This window comes from Trichomycterus rosablanca, chromosome 5 (genome assembly GCF_030014385.1).
Source record: "Trichomycterus rosablanca isolate fTriRos1 chromosome 5, fTriRos1.hap1, whole genome shotgun sequence".
NCBI lineage: Eukaryota > Metazoa > Chordata > Actinopteri > Siluriformes > Trichomycteridae > Trichomycterus > Trichomycterus rosablanca.
In genome coordinates this window covers 49309914-49332855 of record NC_085992.1, presented here as the reverse complement: position 1 = coordinate 49332855, position 22942 = coordinate 49309914, and the positions used below count along the sequence as shown (strand labels likewise).

The 22942-nt window shown below is 41.2% G+C and overlaps 1 protein-coding gene across 7 annotated transcripts in view; it reads right to left on the bottom strand.

The window, feature by feature from the left end:
• The window catches only part of oprm1 (opioid receptor, mu 1), a 56985-nt gene extending 39505 nt beyond the window's left edge, over positions 1-17480 (bottom strand). For all 7 annotated transcript variants that reach the window (XM_062995317.1, XM_062995315.1, XM_062995316.1 and 4 more), the window contains exon 1: positions 17129-17480. In XM_062995317.1, the coding sequence (XP_062851387.1) occupies positions 17129-17379 (251 nt within the window). In that variant the 5' untranslated portion in view covers positions 17380-17480. The remainder of the gene's footprint in view (positions 1-17128) is intronic.
• Positions 17481-22942: the final 5462 nt, after the last annotated feature.

Genomic DNA, 22942 nt, shown 5'->3' with positions numbered 1-22942 from the left:
CTCCCTCCAGAAACTTGGTCGCAGGGCAGTGTTCCAGCATGATAATGACCCCAAACACACCTCTAAGATGACCACTGCTTTATTGAAGAGGCTGAGGGTAAAGGTGATGGACTGGCCAAGCATGTCTCCAGACCTAAACCCAATAGAACATCTTTGGGGCATCCTCAAGCGGAAGGTGGAGGAGCGCAAAGTCTCGAATATCCGCCAGCTCCGTGATGTCGTCATGGAGGAGTGGAAAAGCATTCCAGTGGCAACCTGTGAAGCTCTGGTAAACTCCATGCCCAGGAGAGTTAAGGTAGTTCTGGGAAATAATGGTGGCCACACAAAATATTGACACTTCAGGAACTTTCACTAAGGGGTGTACTCACTTTTGTTGCCGGTGGTTTAGACATTAATGGCTGTATATTGAGTTATTTTGAGGAATGAATAAATTTACACTGTTATATAAGCTGCACACAGACTACTTTTCATTGTGTCAAAGTGTCATTTTGTCAGTGTTGTCCCATGAAAAGATATACTTAAATATCTGCAGAAATGTGAGGGGTGTACTCACTTTTGTGATACACTGTATATATATATATATATATATACTATATATACAGTGTATCACAAAAGTGAGTACACCCCTCACATTTCTGCAAATATTTTATTATATCTTTTCATGGGACAACACTATAGAAATAAAACTTGGATATAACTTAGAGTAGTCAGTGTACAACTTGTATAGCAGTGTAGATTTACTGTCTTCTGAAAATAACTCAACACACAGCCATTAATGTCTAAATGGCTGGCAACATAAGTGAGTACACCCCACAGTGAACATGTCCAAATTGTGCCCAAAGTGTCAATATTTTGTGTGACCACCATTATTATCCAGCACTGCCTTAACCCTCCTGGGCATGGAATTCACCAGAGCTGCACAGGTTGCTACTGGAATCCTCTTCCACTCCTCCATGATGACATCACGGAGCTGGTGGATGTTAGACACCTTGAACTCCTCCACCTTCCACTTGAGGATGCGCCACAGGTGCTCAATTGGGTTTAGTCCATCACCTTTACCTTCAGCTTCCTCAGCAAGGCAGTTGTCATCTTGGAGGTTGTGTTTGGGGTCGTTATCCTGTTGGAAAACTGCCATGAGGCCCAGTTTTCTAAGGGAGGGGATCATGCTCTGTTTCAGAATGTCACAATACATGTTGGAATTCATGTTTCCCTCAATGAACTGCAGCTCCCCAGTGCCAGCAACACTCATGCAGCCCAAGACCATGATGCTACCACCACCATGCTTGACTGTAGGCAAGATACAGTTGTCTTGGTACTTCTCACCAGGGCACCGCCACACATGCTGGACACCATCTGAGCCAAACAAGTTTATCTTGGTCTCGTCAGACCACAGGGCGTTCCAGTAATCCATGTTCTTGGACTGCTTGTCTTCAGCAAACTGTTTGCTGGCTTTCTTGTGCATCAGCTTCCTTCTGGGATGACGACCATGCAGACCGAGTTGATGCAGTGTGCGGCGTATGGTCTGAGCACTGACAGGCTGACCTCCCACGTCTTCAACCTCTGCAGCAATGCTGGCAGCACTCATGTGTCTATTTTTTAAAGCCAACCTCTGGATATGATGCCGAACACGTGCACTCAACTTCTTTGGTCGACCCTGGCGAAGCCTGTTCCGAGTGGAACCTGTCCTGGAAAACCGCTGTATGACCTTGGCCACCATGCTGTAGCTCAGTTTCAGGGTGTTAGCAATCTTCTTATAGCCCAGGCCATCTTTGTGGAGAGCAACAATTCTATTTCTCACATCCTCAGAGAGTCCTTTGCCATGAGGTGCCATGTTGAATATCCAGTGGCCAGTATGAGAGAATTGTACCCAAAACACCAAATTTAACAGCCCTGCTCCCCATTTACACCTGGAACCTTGACACATGACACCAGGGAGGGACAACGACACATTTGGGCACAATTTGGACATGTTCACTGTGGGGTGTACTCACTTATGTTGCCAGCTATTTAGACATTAATGGCTGTGTGTTGAGTTATTTTCAGAAGACAGTAAATCTACACTGCTATACAAGCTGTACACTGACTACTCTAAGTTATATCCAAGTTTCATGTCTATAGTGTTGTCCCATGAAAAGATATAATGAAATATTTGCAGAAATGTGAGGGGTGTACTCACTTTTGTGATACACTGTATATATATATATATATATATATATATATATATACATATATATATATATATATATACACAGGGGTTGGACAATGAAACTGAAACACCTGGTTTTAGACCACAATAATTTATTAGTATGGTGTAGGGCCTCCTTTTGCGGCCAATACAGCGTCAATTCGTCTTGGAAATGACATATACAAGTCCTGCACAGTGGTCAGAGGGATTTTAAGCCATACTTCTTGCAGGATAGTGGCCAGGTCACTACGTGATGCTGGTGGAGGAAAACGTTTCCTGACTCGCTTCTCCAAAACACCCCAAAGTGGCTCAATAATATTTAGATCTGGTGACTGTGCAGGCCATGGGAGATGTTCAACTTCACTTTCATGTTCTTCAAACCAATCTTTCACCAGTCTTGCTGTGTGTATTGGTGCATTGTCATCCTGATACACGGCACCGCCATTGGATGCACATGGTCCTCCAGAATGGTTCGGTAGTCCTTGGCAGTGACGCGCCCATCTAGCACAAGTATTGGGCCAAGGGAATGCCATGATATGGCAGCCCAAACCATCACTGATCCACCCCCATGCTTCACTCTGGGCATGCAACAGTCTGGGTGGTACGCTTCTTTGGGGCTTCTCCACACCGTAACTCTCCCGGATGTGGGGAAAACAGTAAAGGTGGACTCATCAGAGAACAATACATGTTTCACATTGTCCACAGCCCAAGATTTGCACTCCTTGCACCATTGAAACCGACGTTTGGCATTGGCACGAGTGACCAAAGGTTTGGTTATAGCAGCCCGGCCGTGTATATCGACCCTGTGGAGCTCCCGACGGACAGTTCTGGTGGAAACAGGAGAGTCGAGGTGCACATTTAATTCTGCCGTGATTTGGGCAGCCGTGGTTTTATGTTTTTTGGATACAATCCGGGTTAGCACCCGAACATCCCTTTCAGACAGCTTCCTCTTGCGTCCACAGTTAATCCTGTTGGATGTGGTTTGTCCTTCTTGGTGGTATGCTGACATTACCCTGAATACCGTGGCTCTTGATACATCACAAAGACTTGCTGTCTTGGTCACAGATGCGCCAGCAAGACGTGCACCAACAATTTGTCCTCTTTTGAACTCTGGTATGTCACCCATAATGTTGTGTGCATTGCAATATTTTGAGCAAAACTGTGCTCTTACCCTGCTAATTGAACTAACCTATATATATACAGTATATATATATATATATATATATATATATATATATATATATATATATATATAGATATATATATAGATAGATAGATAGATAGATAGATAGATAGATAGATAGATAGATAGATAGATAGATTGTAGATTTGACTGTAGGAGGCAGCACTCTTTATTTGCAATTGCTCTCTTGTGAGTTACAAAAGCATGAAAAAGAGACCAGATCTGATATACCACAGATCCCTCCCACTAACAGAACAGGACTTAACAAAAATGGTAACTTTACAAACTCCTCAGAACTTGGACACAAAATGCGACTATTAGCCACTTGACACAATACACAGTGGCACTTTAAAACTCGACGTCAGTTGGTTCTGGGAGTGGCGTTGAGTTTTGAAGACGTTGAGTTTTAAGGTATTTTTTCCCATAAGGATGTTTGGGAAACCTGTTAATGCTGTTAATCTCATGGAACTGCAGATACTTTAGTCTAATGTAAAATAATGTGGTTGTTTTTGACACTTATACACTGAAAATAACACAAATATAATATAAACACACTGAAATACAATTAAAAACAGTTTAAAATTAACCAAAAAAAACTTCTTTATTGTTTCCTTATGCTTCTTAATAGTGGAGATGCTTGATCTTGGAATACTGTATTCCGTTCAGTACCGGCGCATTCACATGAGAAGTGACAAAATCACTTTTGTGCTGCTGTGCCGTTATTTCCTATGAAGTGTGACGGTGCACAAAACTTAACGTGACTTATTGTAGTAAAACAGTGAGTGAGGAATGTGATTAGTGGAGGAACTTATGAGCAGTAATAATGAAGAGAAGTTTAGTGCTCCTGTCTCCTTCTTTTACTACATTAAACCACATTAAGCTTTATTTTGAACCAGAAGTGTTTTAGACTCTGGGAGAAGCTGATTCTGATTCTCACCATTTCTCAGAAGCTCGAGCTGTAACACAAGTTTAAAAGTGAAACAGGGAGGAAAATCCATATAAACACAGATACATGTGGAGCTGTAACACTGGATTTGTCTCATATTCACACTTTGATGGTGTTTTACTGCACCGCTCAAGCTAAGCACTGAACAAAGCGACACATGTCAAGTTTAAGGATAATGTTGAAATCTTGAAATCTTTGAAACTAGACGCCGTACATTGAGAAATTTATTTTAAAGATTTCAAGTTTAGGGGACTTCGAGTTACAAGGTACCACTGTATACATATCTTATATTAATTTTATTGATATTAAACTTCCCTGTCCCCATTTTATCCTTTTATAATGTCTCTATTTTCTTATTTGTTTGCACGATTGTAGAGATCCCAAACCGCATCCTGTCGCAAGACCCTCCAACGCATCGTGAGAGCATCTGAGAAGATCATTGGCACCTCTCTTCCCACCCTCCATGAACTTCACAACACCCGCCTCACCCGTGAAGCCCTCTGCATGGCAGGTGATTCCACCCACCCACTACACAGCTTCTTCAGTCTGCTGCCATCAGGAAGGAGACTGCGGAGTCTCCGGGCCAAGACCAGCCGACTGAGGGACAGCACCATCCACCAGGCGGTCAGGATCCTCAACTCGCTTCCTGTTCCCCCCCCCCCTCTCACGAACCTAACCCCCCCGCCCCCCCATCAATACCCAAAACTTACATCCCCATTATCTTTTCAACGCACACATCACTTTAATGTATAATATAATATAATCGATTTTGCACTGCCGTCGTAATTAAACTGTTTTTTTAACAAAGACTTCATAATCTGCACTGCCACTTTAAATGCCTAAGTTTTTATATTGGGACTTCTATTTTTTTAATTCTCCAAGTGGTCATTTTTACTTCTATATTTTCATATTTGTGTCAGTGTGTATATATTTGCGCTTTAGTGTGTTTCTTCTTATTCTACGTATTTTTATATTCTTTTATTCTAGATTTATTGTTAATTAATGTTTTATGTTGCACCATGGGTCAGAGAGTAACGTAATTTCAATCCTCTGTATGTCCTGTACATATTGCAGTTTTGACAATAAAAGCAACTTTGACTTTGACTCCCAACACACACTTCAACGTACAATTACTGCTAACATCTGTACAAATGACTAATAAACATAAAAGTGAAACCACTCATGTGGGTTTGGGGGAGGGTTTTAGAATAGTGTAAGAACACTCCCTGAATTCTCTCTGTATGGTTGTGGAACTACACGCCTTTATGATTTTTGTTGGAGGAGGGGACGCTGGGTACAAAAACTCTCCAGCTTCTCCATGACAACAAAGAGCTCAGGATCCTATTAGAAATCTCTTCGGTTTCTCTCGCCGCACGTAAAAAAAAACACATTTTCGACATGAGTGTGCAAAGCAGTTCCCATTTGACATGTAAAAGGGTGCCTAATCACCAAAAAGTTCATCCTAATAGCTGAATGTAAAAGCAATTACGCTGGGCCAAGGGCAGCGCTGGATTCTGACACAGACATCAGAAAGTGTTTCTGGTAACTTTCGATTATCTGAGGATTGAAGTGAGGACTGTAATTACTGACTGAATAATTAATGATGGGTAAAAAGCACTGCACTAAAAGTACAAACACTTTTTACAAATTATGGTTTTATTGCTGCTCATACATGATGAGAGTGCTTCTGTATGGACCTCAGCGTTTTTGTGTCCAGGTGAGAAACCCAAAATCTTTAACTTCTGTTTTCTACACTCCAACTGTTTTTGTTCTTTTGATACACTTGTACTGCATATAATTACTTATACACCGATCAGCCATAACATTAAAACCACCTCCTTGTCCATTTTATCAGCTCCACTCACCATATACAACCCCTGGCAAAAATTATGGAATCACCACTCTTGGAAGATGTTCTGTCAATTGTTTAATTTTGTAGAAAAAAAATAAATCACACACATGCCACAAAACTATCATTTCTCAAACTGTCAACCCTCTGGCATTAAGAAACAATAAAAAAAGAAACAAATATAATAGTTGTGGTCAGTCACAATTGCTTTTTTTTAGATCAAGTAGAGGAAAAAAATATGGAATCACTCAAATCTGAGGAAAAAATTATGAAATCATTAGAAAACACTGCACCATTATTACTTTGTTGCACCACCTCTGGCTTTTATAATGGTTTAAACTCTCTGAGGCATGTAGTTAACTAATGACAAACAGTATTCTTCATCAATCTGCCTTCAACTGTCTCTTATTGCTGTTGCCAGATCAGCTTTGCAGGTTGGAACCTTGTCATTGACCATTTTCTTCAATTTCCACCAGAGATTTTCAAATGGATTGAGATCCGGACTATTTGCAGGCCATGCCATTGACATTATATGTTTTCTTGAAGGAAAGTTTTCACGTCCTTTGCCCTATGGCAAGATGCATTATCATCTTGAAAAATGAAGTCATCATCACCAAACATCCTTTCAACTGATGGAATAAGAAAAGCGTCCAAAATTTTAATGTGGACTTTGGCATTTATCCATCTCCCCTGTGCCTTTACCCGACATGCAGGCCCATATCATCAACAACTGTGGAAATTAACATGTTTTCTTTAGGCAGTTATCTTCATAAATTTCATTGGACAGACACCAAACAAAAGTTCCAGCATCATCACCTTGCCCAATGCAGATTCGCGAGTCATCATTGAAGATCACTTTTATCCAGTCACACACAGTCCACGATTGCTTTTCTTTAGCCTACTTTAACCTTGTTCTTTTCTTTTCAGGTGTTAATGATGGCTTTTGTTTGGCTTTTCTGTATGTAAATCCCATTTCTTTTAGGTGATTTCTTACAGTTCAGTCACAGACATTGACTCCACTTTCCGGCCACTTGTTTCTCATTTGTTTTGTTGTGCATTTTCTGTTTTCAAGACATATTGCTTTAAGTTTTCTATCTTGATGCTTTGATGTCTTACTTGGTCTACCAGTATGCTTCCCTTTTACAACCTTCCCATTTTGTTTGTACTTGGTCCAGATTTTAAACACAGCTTACTGGGAACAACCAACATCTTTTGCGACATTCCACAATGATTTATCTTCTTGAAGGAGTTTTATAATCCTCTCATTTGTTTCAACTGACATATCTTGTGTTGGAACCATGATTCATGACAATCTGCTTTGTGCAACAGCTCTCCGAGGTGTAAGCACTCTTTTTAAACTGAAGAATAATTAGCAAATCTAATCTGCTGCAGATGTTTTGTTTTTAAACTGCAAATTACAGAGTGATTCCATAATTTTTTCCTCAGATTTAAATGATTCCATATTTTTTTCCTCTACTTGATCTAAAAAAAGCAATTGTGACTGACCACAACAATTATATTTGTTTCTTTTTTTTATTGTTTCTTAATGCCAGAAGGTTGACATTTTGAAAAATGATAGTTTTGTGGCATGTCTGTGATTTATTTTTTTTCTACAAAATTAAACAATTGACAGAACATCTTCCAAGAGTGGTGATTCCATAATTTTTGCCAGGGGTTGTAGAAGCACTTTGTAGTTCTACAATTACTGACTGTAGTCCATCTGTTCTCTACATGCTCTGTTAGCCCCCTTTCATGCTGTTCTTCAATGGTCAGGACCCCCACAGGACCACCACAGAGCAGGTATTATTTAGGTGGTGGATCATTCTCAGCACTGCAGTGACACTGACATGGTGGTGGTGTGTTAGTGTGTGTTGTGCTGGTATGAGTGGATCAGACACAGCAGCGCTGCTGGAGTTTTTAAACACCTCACTGTCACTGCTGGACTGAGAATAGTCCACCAACCAAAAATATCCAGCCAACAGCACCCCGTGGGCAGCGTCCTGTGACCACTGATGAAGGTCTAGAAGATGACCGACTCAAACAGCAGCAATAGATGAGCGATCGTCTCTGACTTTACATCTACAAGTTGGACCAGCTAGGTAGGAGTGTCTAATAGAGTGGACAGTGAGTGGACACGACATTTTAAAACTCCAGCAGCGCTGCTGTGTCTGATCCACTCATACCAGCACAACACACACTAACACACCACCACCATGTCAGTGTCACTGCAGTGCTGAGAATCATCCACCACCTAAATAATACCTGCTCTGTGGTGGTCCTGTGGGGGTCCTGACCACTGAAGAACAGGTCAGTACAGTCAGTAATTGTAGAACTACAAAGTGTTTCTATATGGTAAGTGGAGCTGATAAAATGGACAGTGAGTGTAGAAACAAGGTGGTGGTTTTAATGTTATGGCTGATCAGTGTAAGGTAGGTAGTACATGCTGTACAATACTATGGTGTAAATAATATATTTAAACATATTCTCCTATAAATATAAGCAAACGTATTTGAAAGCATTAAGAAATAAATGGATACTGGCCACTGCAGACTGGGAACACCCCACAAGAGCTGCAGGTTTGGAGATGCTCTGACCCAGTCGTCTAGCCATCACAATTTGGCCCTCGTCAAACTCGCTCAAATCCTCACGCTCATCCATTTTTCCTGCTTCTAACATCAACTTTGAGGATAAAATGTTCACTTCCTGTCTAATATATCTCCCCCACTAACAGGTGCCGTGATGAAGAGATAATCAGTGTTATTCACTTATGCCTGGTTGGTGTCAGTCAAAAAACTTTCTTGTGCACATTTTCTTGGTTTAATTATCAAATATGTTGGCATTTGTTGAAAATTCTTCTCACAATGGTTAGCAATCATGGTAATTGTTAGGATTTTATACTGTATAATTACTCTGGATGTTTATATAATTACACATAAAATTATACATAGTAGAAAAAAATAAAACAAACACCTTTATTGTCTGTAATCATGGAGGTGTAGAAGCTTCTCAATGTTCTCAGGGTCAAAATAAAGTTACAAATCTACAGCAAACTAAATCAATATTCCTGTCAGTACAACTGATTCAATAATCTGCAGGCAGAAAGTTTGTCAGGGGGGCACGAATTGCAGCATCATGCTCACCTGCCATGCCATTATGGGCCTATGGATGCCATGATGGTGCAGATGACACAGTGCTGGTTCCTTTAATCATCAGTCTCTGCACCTCATTAAGCATTAATTCACTGTAGCCGGTGCGGAGCTTTAAATTCTGGCTCAGCGGGCTCATGCCCTACATCCTATCCACAAGGCGGGACGCTGTGCTGGTCTCTGCCCAGTTTTTATTCCTGCAGGCTCTTTTGCTGCCATTCTTTTGATATATTTTTCTGGGAACTTTGTAACTTTTTAGAAGGACCATAAAGAATGCCCTTTAAGTCTTAGAGAATTTGTTGGAGGCAAAATTCTGTGTTTGGTGTCAAAATACCAAGCTTATATTGTATATTTATACAGTAGAAGTACCATAAAGGACCATAAAGAATCACAGAAACAGCACTTCACAGCGCTCAATGTTGTGGTCAAGCCACATATTCTAAAGTTCAGGTCCAGATCAGGGTCTTTAGACTATGTTAATTGGTTTTCTACCTAGTGCCAGTTGTGAAGGACAATTGTGAGTTTGATTGTTTATATTTACTTACTGTAGCCCATTTGTTGCTAAGCAGAATTTATGCCCAATCTAGTCATATCCAGTTCCACAATTGGCCTTTTTCCCCTTTTAGCTGCCACTGGTATTGCTGCCACTGTTAATTTTCGAGAGCTTAGGTTGTTACCTACTGGTGAAGTAGCTGGCATTGGTGGGAAACCGGTTCTTATTCTTTCTCTTTTTTATCCATCCTCTATCCATTTCCTGTCTGGTCTTTGCCTATTTATTATTGTAGTCATAATTTTTCTCTTTAGCCGCAGTATCGTTCTATTTTGGTGACGCATCCTGAAATTGGGTGCATTTATTAGTAGGGATGTAACGATGCACCACAAGACAGTTAAAAATCGCTGCACATGTGCCACGATTCAAATCAGTTATTCATTTAAGATGAAACGATATTCCCCGTAAACAGCAGAGGGCGCCGGCGCTATTCACCTCGCCTGGTTGACGTCACTATAGGGTTGCCAGGTAGGGGATTTTCCAGCCAAATTTGTTTATGTGAGGATACTTTCTTTATTTGTATTATTTAAAATTTCATTTCAGTTTTTTTTTTTTACACAATAAGCATCATTTGGCATAGTTTGTACCTACCTCAGAAATAAAAGGACATTCATTATTTAGATAAATAAAAGATAAAAACAGTAGTTTATTTTTTTTTAAGAGAAATAATAAAAGGCAACTTCGTCATAATTTGTCTTCAATTTCATTTTGTTAAAAAAATGTATCGATACATCCCTATTTATCAGAACGTGCAGCGTGCGGGGCTTCACCTGGCACCTCGGCGGCGAGGTGCGCACCACCCCATTACACCATCTGCTCATTTTGTGATTCATTTCGATATGTGTAGTAAGCAAGCAGCTTGGTGGCACGAGGGACTCGACTTCGATCAATGGTTTCAGGAGACGTGTGTGAGGAATGTTTGATGATTTTACAACGTCCTTGTGGTTTTCTTCTACACACACTGGTGCTCTCTCATCGCACCAAAAACATCCTTGTAGGTGTATTAGCTATTCTAATTGTATGTAAGTGTGTGTGTGTGTGTGTGTGTGTGTGTGTGTGTGTTCCTTTGCCTGTTCCAAAAGCTGGATCTCTTCCTACCCTCAAGCAATGCCTGAAGATCTTTTTACTAAGGATTGTGAAACTAACTTTTACACCTACCAATGTTGTTTCTTAAAACCAAACAAAAGACTTTACGTTATGTTCTCATACTTATATTTTTAAAAGGATCATTTTAAGAAGGCTTCCTGTTTATACTAGAGTAAAAACATTTTTACTGAGGGAACCACAAAGCTCTTCTGTATTTTTTCTGAATAAGAGCATCTGATAAATGTGATGAACTGTCCAGTGTGTGTATTCCTATTTTTGGGAGTTGCTGGACCCAAAACTGGAACTACAAAACCGACCAGGTTCAGGCAGTTAGAAAAAAAATATCAATCATTTTCCACACATTTATGCTCATAAATAATTTCAACAAAACATTGGCGAACGTTTCTGAACAGCACGTTCATTGCCACTACACAGATCAACAAATAGAAGGACTATAAAGAACCACAGAAACAGAACGTCACAGCACTCTGTTTTGTGGTCAAGCCACATATTCTCAAATACCCCTTTTCCATCGACGCAACGTGTTTCCACCGAAAAAAAGAGGTTCCAGACAGTGAACTAGCGGGCCAATCTGGCACCACAGAATACTGGGTTTTTCAGCGCAAACCGTGACGCAATCAGTGGGCGTGTCAAAGTGTCGAGGTTGAGGTGCTTTGCTAAACCACTGTGCTGTTGTTTCGTATGGAGCGTAAGTTCACCTGATTAAGCCAGTTTGCCGCTGATAGTTTCAAAGCGCCTTATAAAAGATGAATTGTGTGATATATTGTGGTAAAAGTGACCCGGACAGAACGAACACCGCTTAACGTGAAAAATAAAGCGTAACGTGACTTATTGTTCTAAAACAACGACCGATGAATTTGGGCAGTACAGAGCGCTTATAACCAGTACAGAGCTCTTATAACCAGTACAGCGCACTTATAACCAGTACAGCGCACTTATAACCAGTAGCGCACTTATAACCAGTACAGAGCTCTTATAACCAGTACAGAGCTCTTATAACCAGTACAGAGCTCTTATAACCAGTACAGTGCACTTATAACCAGTACAGAGCACTTTTAACCAGTACAGAGCACTTTTAACCAGTACAGAGCACTTTTAACCAGTACAGAGCACTTATAACCAGTAATAACGGTGAGAAATGTAGTGTTTCTATGTCGTACTTTTAGTACATTCAGCCACGTTACGCTTTATTTTTTACATGAAGTGCCCGAATTATTACAGTGTTGTGTTGTGGTCAAGCCACATATTCTCAAATTCAAGTCAAAATCAAGGTTGGACTACATTAGTCTGGTGCTCTCATGTTTGTCAGACTTGCTGCCGCTGCATGTTGGCTTCTGGCTGCACCTGATTTCTGACCCCTAGGACCGGAGCTGCCCACCCCGACTATAGACAAAGGAGCAGAGCTTGGGGGTTCTTGGTCATAGAAACTTGTGGTGATCAGGGATGTTTGGTCGCTGTCGTTCTGCCCCTCTTGTCCGATCACTCAGGTTTGATGACGGTGGGGGAGGTGGGCACTGACGTCCTGAAAGCCTTCATGACCTAGTTACCTGCTCGCTCTGCCTTTTAGTTATGCTGTAATAATTCGGGGTGCCGGAGTCTCTTAATGATTTCACGTTGTAACTACATCTTCTGTTGTTTTACCCCGACGTGGTTCTGACGGAAACCTTTTCACCCACCCGAGGTTGGAGCCTGCAATTCGAGACTGCTGTGCCAAAAATGCCGCTCCTGCTAGATGTGACGGAAACCTGGAAATGTCAAGAACTCACTACAGACTTCATCACAGACTGGACTGAATAATGAAGAACTCACATATTTTTATAACGTTATTCTGTAATGTTGCTTTGAAACATTGTCCAATGTTTGACTTGACTTGATTAATTAATTAATTATCTTCCTAGTAGGGGTGGGTTTATAAAATAGATTTTTCGATTCGAATCGATTTTTATTTGAACGATCCGATATCGATTCATATAAACGCGAGATCGATCTTTTAAATACGCCCCTTTTTACGGTGCAGACGGAAATCCGTTACCCCCTTTAATTTCGCGTGACCAGCCAGTGTTTTTTCATGCAACGAGATCTGACCTGCACATCAGTTTAGCATGGCAGAAGCTCAAGTTATGACCACTACACAACTTTTTGCACTGATTTTTGACGGGTCAGTGCTGGATTCGTGAGGAACTCAGTGTTCGCTCTGCGATCAAAACTCGGCTCTCGATCAGTGTGAGAAACAGCGAGGGGAAACACAGGGGGGAGGTTGTAAACAGGTGGTTCAGGGGCGTAATATAGTTTCTATCAGAATACATCAGCACACGAGTTTTACAGGATTTCTGACCTGATCGTTCTCTACAAAACAAAATATTTATTAACCTCCAACTCACTATAGAACAAGCCATGCTGCTCGTGTTGCCAAATCCACTCAGATTCATTTATTTCATCAGCGCACAAACTTTGATCTCTCGCTACTTGTTGATGTGCATGTTTGGACGTGGTATCATTAAACCTTTCATCACTTCTCACGTGTGTTTTCGTGACAAAACGTAGTTTTGGAGAGCAGAGAAGCTCGCCTGTGATTCCCCCTGGTGATAGATGGTGTAGTGTAAAACCCCCCATCGCCGATCAGTCGTGTAGTGTGAACATTACAGCGACCAGGTGTTAATCAGAGTGTCGTGTAGTGTAAACTTGGCATAAGCTGTTCAACAGCCAGGTGTATGTTTACATTACATTTACAATGTTGTAGCGTGTCAGACATATAAAATAATAATAAAAAATGAATGTTACTGTTTTCTGTTTTGGATTAATTATTTATGTAAACAAAATACACAAATATTTTTAATAATGAGTGTTCTTTGTACAATTAACACATTCGTTCTCTGAACATCTGTACATATTTAAACAAAACCTGTTAATGTAACTCAAATATACCTAAATGTGTTGAATCGAAATTGAATCGAAAATCGAATCGAAAATCGAAGATCGAATCGGGACCTTGTGAATCGGAATCGAATCGATCCAGGAAATTAGTGGCGATACCCAGCCCTACTTCCTAGTGGCAATTGTGACTGTAGCCCAGTTGTTGTTATGCACATTTCTTTTCATTTTCGCTTTTTCCACAATGCTTGTACCAAACCTGCCCGAACCGAGGGGAGCCGCAGACTATCACACCCCCCTCAGACACCCACCGGAGTCTCACTGCAAGCTCTGTCATGTTTGAAGAGTCATACACCAAAATCTATGCATTGTTCATTTCTTGTGCAGGTTCCTGGATCAGCCAGCAGGGGTCGCAGGAGCAGCAGCCTTGAGCAAACAAAGTTGACTCCCTCCTTCCTCAGGCACAGTCAATTTTTCCTGTTAGGGGCCCCGTCAGGTTGATAGCACAACTTGAGAGCTGCACCACCCAAGCCCTGCTATGCACAGTTTTTACCCACTTTTTTTACCACAGCCGGGTTAAGGTGCTGGACTAGTAGCCATAAGGTTGCTGGTTCAAGCCCCAACCCCAAGGTTGGAGACGTACCAGTGGGATTTTCTAAAAGAAAGTTTTTGTACTGATGTACTGCTCTAATCTAAAACAATATATAAAGATGTGGTTATGTACACCTGGCGGTTAAGGTACTGGACTAGTAATCAAAAGGTCATTGGTCAAGGCCAGCTGTAGCCCAGTGCTTAAGGTACTGGACCAGTGATCAGAGGGTTGCAGGTTCAAGCCCCACCACTGCCAGGTTGCTGCTGTTGGGCTCTTGAGCAAGGCCCTTAACCCTCAATTGCTCAGACTGTATATTGTAACTCTAATGTAAGTCGCTTTGGATGAAGGCATCTGCTAAATGCTGAAAATGTAAATGTAAATATAGTTCAAGCCCCAACATCATCAGGTTGCCACTGTTGGACCCCTGAGCAAGGCCCTTAACTCTTGATTGAGCGAATTGTCTTCAGTCATAGTTGTAAGGTGTTTTGGTATGTTGTGCAGTGGAAACTCAGCAGTTAAGGCACTGGACCAGTAATCTTAAGGTTGCTGGTTCAAGACCCAGATTCGCGAAGTTGCCACTGTTGGGCCCCTGAGCAAGGCCCTTAACCCTCATTTGTTCAAATTGTATTCAGTGATAATTGTAAGTCACTTCATATAAGAAAGTTTTTTTTTAATTCTGTACTGATGTACTGCTCTAATATAAAACAATAAATAAAGATCTGTGGTCATGAATATACAGTGTATCACAAAAGTGAGTACACCCCTCACATTTCTGCAAATATTTCATTATATCTTTTCATGGGACAACACTATAGAAATAAAACTTGGATATAACTTAGAGTAGTCAGTGTACAACTTGTATAGCAGTGTAGATTTACTGTCTTCTGAAAATAACTCAACACACAGCCATTAATGTCTAAATGGCTGGCAACATAAGTGAGTACACCCCACAGTGAACATGTCCAAATTGTGCCCAAAGTGTCAATATTTTGTGTGACCACCATTATTATCCAGCACTGCCTTAACCCTCCTGGGCATGGAATTCACCAGAGCTGCACAGGTTGCTACTGGAATCCTCTTCCACTCCTCCATGATGACATCACGGAGCTGGTGGATATTAGACACCTTGAACTCCTCCACCTTCCACTTGAGGATGCGCCACAGGTGCTCAATTGGGTTTAGTCCATCACCTTTACCTTCAGCTTCCTCAGCAAGGCAGTTGTCATCTTGGAGGTTGTGTTTGGGGTCGTTATCCTGTTGGAAAACTGCCATGAGGCCCAGTTTTCGAAGGGAGGGGATCATGCTCTGTTTCAGAATGTCACAGTACATGTTGGAATTCATGTTTCCCTCAATGAACTGCAGCTCCCCAGTGCCAGCAACACTCATGCAGCCCAAGACCATGATGCTACCACCACCATGCTTGACTGTAGGCAAGATACAGTTGTCTTGGTACTTCTCACCAGGGCGCCGCCACACATGCTGGACACCATCTGAGCCAAACAAGTTTATCTTGGTCTCGTCAGACCACAGGGCATTCCAGTAATCCATGTTCTTGGACTGCTTGTCTTCAGCAAACTGTTTGCGGGCTTTCTTGTACGTCAGCTTCCTTCTGGGATGACGACCATGCAGACCGAGTTGATGCAGTGTGCGGCGTATGGTCTGAGCACTGACAGGCTGACCTCCCACGTCTTCAACCTCTGCAGCAATGCTGGCAGCACTCATGTGTCTATTTTTTAAAGCCAACCTCTGGATATGACGCCGAACACGTGGACTCGACTTCTTTGGTCGACCCTGGCGAAGCCTGTTCCGAGTGGAACCTGTCCTGGAAAACCGCTGTATGACCTTGGCCACCATGCTGTAGCTCAGTTTCAGGGTGTTAGCAATCTTCTTATAGCCCAGGCCATCTTTGTGGAGAGCAACAATTCTATTTCTCACATCCTCAGAGAGTTCTTTGCCATGAGGTGCCATGTTGAATATCCAGTGGCCAGTATGAGAGAATTGTACCCAAAACACCAAATTTAACAGCCCTGCTCCCCATTTACACCTGGGACCTTGACACATGACACCAGGGAGGGACAACGACACATTTGGGCACAATTTGGACATGTTCACTGTGGGGTGTACTCACTTATGTTGCAGCTATTTAGACATTAATGGCTGTGTGTTGAGTTATTTTCAGAAGACAGTAAATCTACACTGCTATACAAGCTGTACACTGACTACTCTAAGTTATATCCAAGTTTTATTTCTATAGTGTTGTCCCATGAAAAGATATAATGAAATATTTGCAGAATATTATGCAGAAATGTGAGGGGTGTACTCACTTTTGTGATACACTGTATGTATACCTGCAGGTTAAGGTACTGGACTAGCACTCTAGTAATAGTAATCAAAAGGTCATTGGTTCAAGCCCCACATTCACCAAGTTGCCACTGTTGGGCCCCTGAGCAAGACCCTTAACCCTCAACTGCTCAAACTGTATTCAGTGATAATTGTATTGATAATGCTGCAAATGTAACTGTAGATACAAGACAGGTGTACCTACTAAAGTCCAATCTCAAGTCATGGATTAGTAAATTCAGGTGAGGTGCAGGACCTGAGCTACTAACTAGCACTGGTTACTGATTAAACCAGTTAACCATTAAACAGTAGAAGCCACTATAGAAAGAGAAGCGCACATGGTGAACACAGCTGCTTACCTGATGATGACATACATGACGAGCACGTTTCCCACCAGTCCCACCACACACACAATCGAGTACAGAGCGGTGATGATGATGGCGATGATGATCGGGGTCGCGGCGCCTCTGTGCTCATCGGCGGGCGGATCACACGCGGTGCTGTTCGGGTCCATCAGAGAGCCGTTCGTGAAGTCCAGACACTTGGAGCTGCCGTTAAAGACGCGAGAGAGGCGGTAGAGCGTCGCCGAGGCGTTCAGGAGGGTTTCCATAGCTCTGGTGTGGTGGTGGTGGTGGTGCGGGACTGTAGCAGATGCGGTTCGAGCTTTAGTTCGATTAATGCGCACGAGCGCTCGCACCGGTCTGCACGCGCTTCAGCAGCTACGGCGCGCGCGCGTCCTCTCACCGTACCACTACATACACGCGCACTGGGGGGCTCGCGCATTTTTAATCCCGGCGAAAAGTGACGTCACAGGCGGCAGCACGTGATCACGAGCGTTTGATGAAGATCCACCTTCATCCACTCCCGTCAAATGATTCGATTATTTATTATTTATGATTTCATTATTCGTCTTTTCTAGGAAAGATAAACAAAAACAGAGACCGAGTCGTGCTCAGTCTCACGAGCATCTTCTCCTGGCATCTGAGGTCTCAAAAAAGAGCCACCAGACGTTCTCAGTAAAGCAGTTTATTTGTTTATAAACAAGTTGGGACATCATGGAAAATGCAAATTATAATTAAAAAAAACGCAGAGTTTCTTACTCAAACTCAAAAGAAGCTTTATTGGCATGACAAATAAGGACATTCGTATTACCAAAGCAAGTTACAGAGAAATAATAAAAATAACAATAAGAACAAAAATATACAAAACAGTTACATGTGCAAAAATATAAAATAGAATAAAATATTAATAAAAACTGTGCAAAGTAATAACAATAAAATGATAATATTTACAAAAATGAGGTAGTAATAACAATCAGTGTGTGTGTGTGTGTGTCTGTGTGAGACATGGTCACCCACTGTCCCTCACCTGGTGGCAGGTGTGAGTATAGAGTGCTGCTAGTTTGCAGCTCTCTCTGTGCCCCCCCCCCAGTAGGTGGAGCAGTTTGTCGGGGTCTGGGAGGCAGGTAAAGTTGGGGATGACGGTGTTAAATTTGGTAAAGAATTGGGAGCGGACGTGGTGGTACTTGGTACACCGGGTGAGGAAGTGCAGCTCCGTCTCTACTGTACTGAGAGTACAGTGCTGGCACAACCTCTCCTCCCGGGGCAGCCAGGACCGGGTGTGTCGCCCCGTCTCCACGGCCAGGTCGTGTGCGCTCAGTCTGTACCTCGTCAAGGTGTTTCTTAATTTAGGGTTAGATACTGTGCTCAGATAGTCTGCTGCACTTACATTTACTTTGACTTTTATTTGATGTCAGACAGGATGAACCTGAGATATTTCATGTTTTATCTGCTCAACTTTATTTCATTTATCAATAAACATCCATTCCTGCATTTCAGGCCTGCAACACATTCCAAAAAAAGTTGGGACAGTAAAGCATTTACCACTCTGTAATGTTGCCGTTCCTTTTCACCACTTAAAAGAGGTTTTGGCACCGAGGAGACCAAGTGATAGATGGATGGATGGATGGATGGATGGATGGATGGATGGATGGATGAATGGATGGATGGATGGATGGATGGATGGATGGATGGATAGATGGATAGATAGATAGATAGATAGATAGATAGATAGATAGATAGATAGATAGATAGATAGATAGATAGATAGATAGATAGATAGATAGATAGATAGATAGATAGATAGATAGATAGATAGATAGATGGCCTTCACACACTGAAATTCCTCCTGATTCCTTGAATCATTGAATGGTTTAATGATATTCTGCACTGTAGAGGGAGAACATGCAAATCCCTTACAATATTTCTTTGAGGTTCATTGTTTTTAAACATTTCAATCATTTTCTCACACATTTGTGGACAAACTGGATCCTCTGATCATCTTTACTCATCAGAGACTCTCAGCCTTTCCTGGATGCTGCTTTTGTACCAAACCATGATTACAATCACCTGTTTGGAATCACATCATTATTTAGTGTTTTCACCTCATTACTAGCCCTAAATTGCCCCGTCCCAACTTTTTTTGGAACGTGTTGCAGGTCTGAAATGCAGGAATGGATGTTTATTAATAAATGAAATAAAGTTGAGCAGATAAAACATGAAATATCTCAGGTTCATCCTGTAATTTTCCATGCTGTCCCAACTTTTTCTGATTTGGGGTTGTATATGCTTTACACAGCATTCTGCTGCAATTCTTGCTTTTTGTGAAACTTGCTTTCTGATTTCTGTGTGGAGTTTGCATGTTCTGTGTGGGTTTTATCTGGGTGTCTAAAGACATGCAGTCAGGTTACCTGGAGATACTAAAATTGCTGTGTGTGTGTGTGTGTGTGTGTGTGTGTGTGTGTGTGTGTGTGTGTGTGTGTGTGTGCCCTGTTTAGGTGACCTGTCCATGGTGTTTCCTGCTTTTCGCCCCATGGAACGGACACACCTCAACCCTATTCAGGATAAAGCCCTGATAAAACAGACTGTGAATGAATAAAATAAGAAAAGAAAATGAAGAATTTTAGGAAAAGACAGTTGTTGACAGTAAGAACAACATCATCATTAATAATAATCATTTAATTACTTTTACTTTAATTTACTTTTCACTAACTGTTTCATCGTGTGCAGGACTCACCTGGGAGGAAACCTTTTTCCACTGTATATTTTGCTTTAAATGTGAATTATCTTTTTCTCCTCTTGGCCTTTTAAAAGAAGGTGTTGGTGGTGTTAGATCATTATAAAATGTTATCAAATAAATAAAATATTCATATTATTATTATTTATATTATTTCATTAGATAGAGGGTATGTTCGAAAACCTAGTGCACACTCTACATAGATGCATTTTACGTCATCCTACACGCTCCCGAGAAGAAGGCTGTTTGAAATCCTAGATGCCTTAATATCCTCACTAGTAATGTATCTTAACGTTGCAACGCTATGTTGACTTAAGAACGAGGTTCACACTTCACCTGGTTCACACTACACGATTTCTGCCCTGATTTTCGCTCGCCGACTGGTCGGTGCTAGATTTGCCGGCTCGGGAGCAACTCGGTGTTCACTCGGCGATCGAAACTCGGCTCTCAATCGCTATGTGTGAACTACTCAACCACTCGATCCGAGCACTCGGCGACCGAAGCGAGATTTCTAGCATGTCAGATATCTGAATCTGAGTTGCCTGACTGGCAGTGAGTGCGATGTGGAACAGCCAATGAGAACGCAGGATACGGTGTGAGCGGAAACGCAGGGGAGGAGTGTGAAAACGTGGGACAGGGGCGTAATATAGTTTATATCAGAATACATCAGCACACACAAGTTTTACAGTATTTCTGACCTTATCGTTCTCTACAAAACATAATACCCACGCTGCATTGCTAAAAGTATTTAATAACCTCCAGCTCACTATAGAATGATCCATGCTGTTCACGTTGCCAAATCCACTCAGATTAATAAATTTTTCCTCCTTGATTTTACGCTGCACATCAGCACACAAACTTTGATCGCTCGCTACTTGTTTACGTGCATTTTTGGACGTGGTGTCATTAAACCCCTCGTCACTTCTCGCATTTGTTTTCGTGACAGAACGTACGTAGCTCGTCTGAGATTCCAGTACGTAATAGATGGTGTAGTGTGTGACCCCCTATCACCGATCAGTCGTGTAGTGTGAAAGCCACACCGACTTGAAAGACTCACTTGACATCCCAGGCAATCCCAGTATTCAGTGCGGCACAACTTTTCTCACAGAAAAAAAAACATGGTGGACGATGCAGAGAAATTTAGTTATTCTGAAATGTAAATAAATTATTATTGATGTTTTATTTGTATAAACTTGCACAAGTGTCGTTGATTTGCAAATTTGTGCTTGTCAGTGAGCTTGTCAGTTTTCGGTACACGGAGGGAGATGTTAGTTGACATGCTAGCGCATTGTGCCACCCTATCTCATTGGTTTGAATGGCATGAGGCTAACTGTGTTAGCTTAGTTAGTGAAAACTGATGAGTCGCTAAGTAGCGCATTTGAATAACCTGCCTTATAAGTCCATGACTTATTAGAATCCTCTCTACTGAGGCAGCCACCTATGTAGGCAGTAAGGCAGCAAGGTAGTTCACTAGGTTTTCAAACACACCCAGTCTTTAGCCCCATTTTTTTTTTTTACAATTTAATACAATTATTTTGTGCCAATCACATAAACCTTTTATATAAATTAGGATAAGCATAAAGCTATAAGGTTGAAAAGGGATGAGAAATGAATAAAAACGTACGGACAGATTGTTCTGACACAGTGGGTAAGATCATTTCAGTTATCTAGAAAGCTAGAGGTTCATAAACTTACACATGATTTAGACTTAGTTTACAGATTTAAATGTGAAAAGATTAACAAAGTTTGGCTGTAGTGCTAATCTTAGCAATAAAGCAAAAGGTAAAGAAGGGAAAATATTACTATCATCAATCTAAGGATCATTTTTGAAGAGGAAAACTGTTTACCCACCCGAGGTTAAATCCTGCAAGTCGAGACTGCTGTGCCAACAATGCTGCTCCTGCTAGACGTGACGGAAACCTGGCATGTTTGCACCTCACTACGAACTAAGAACTCACTATGGATCACAGACTGGACTGAATAATGAGGAACTCCAATAATTTTTTGCTAGTTATAACTTTTAGTTCAATTTAATTTTGTGTTTGTATGATTTGTGTAAATCCTATTTATTCAAATTATCCTTCAGGCCACCCGAGGAGAATACAGGTCCCTGCTGAGTTCCTTTCTGGTTCCTCTCAAGGTTCCTTCCTGTAATTTTAAGGGAGTTTTTCCTGCCACTGTCACCCTCGGTTTTCTCAACAGGGGTTTTTGGTCTGTCGGTCCTAGATTCTGTAAAGTTGTTTTGAAACAGTGTTCACTGTAAAAAGCACTACACAAATACACTTGACTTGCCTTGACTTGAAAATTGGACATGGCTGATTTTAGGAAAGTTTATTTATGTCTTCATTTCCAGCAGTCATGTTCAATAACTTAAAGATAAAATAGCAATAAAATAAGCACTTAAAAAGATCCAGCTGTTCCCAGTATAAGAGTGGAAGACTAATAGTCTGTAGTGAAGAAAAGGTACATAGATAATAAACAGCAGATAAATGACCGAGCCTTGGGATCCTCTTGTGTATCTGTAGCGGTGGAGAAAGCTTCTGGAGAAATGTGGAAATGATATCTTGGAATATTTTAGGCTGATAAAAAATCCATGAATTGTAAAAATTGGCAGCAGAGTTTAAAGAAAAAAAATCAAATTAAATGGACTAATATTACAACGTTGGAAGTATGAAGATTTAATCATAGAGCTATAGTGAGTGTATGAAAATCAAATAAAAAATACACCAACACTAAAAACTATTCACTTATTTATTCATTGTCTGTTTTACCATCGTTTTATCAGATACCCAGTTGCGGTGGGTACAATTTACTAGATGAAATGCAAAATTAAAAGCCATAAAAAAAAAATTTGCAACTCCTTGTAAAAAAAGAAAACAAATACACTACACTTAAGTCCTTAAATAAAAAAGTTTAAAACATATAAAAACAATATATACTTGTATATATAAATATATATACTATGACACTGACATGGTGGTGGTGTGTTAGTGTGTGTTGTGCTGGTATGAGTGGATCAGACACAGCAGCGCTGCTGGAGTTTTTAAATACCGTGTCCACTCACTGTCCACTCTATCAGACACTCCTACCTAGTCGGT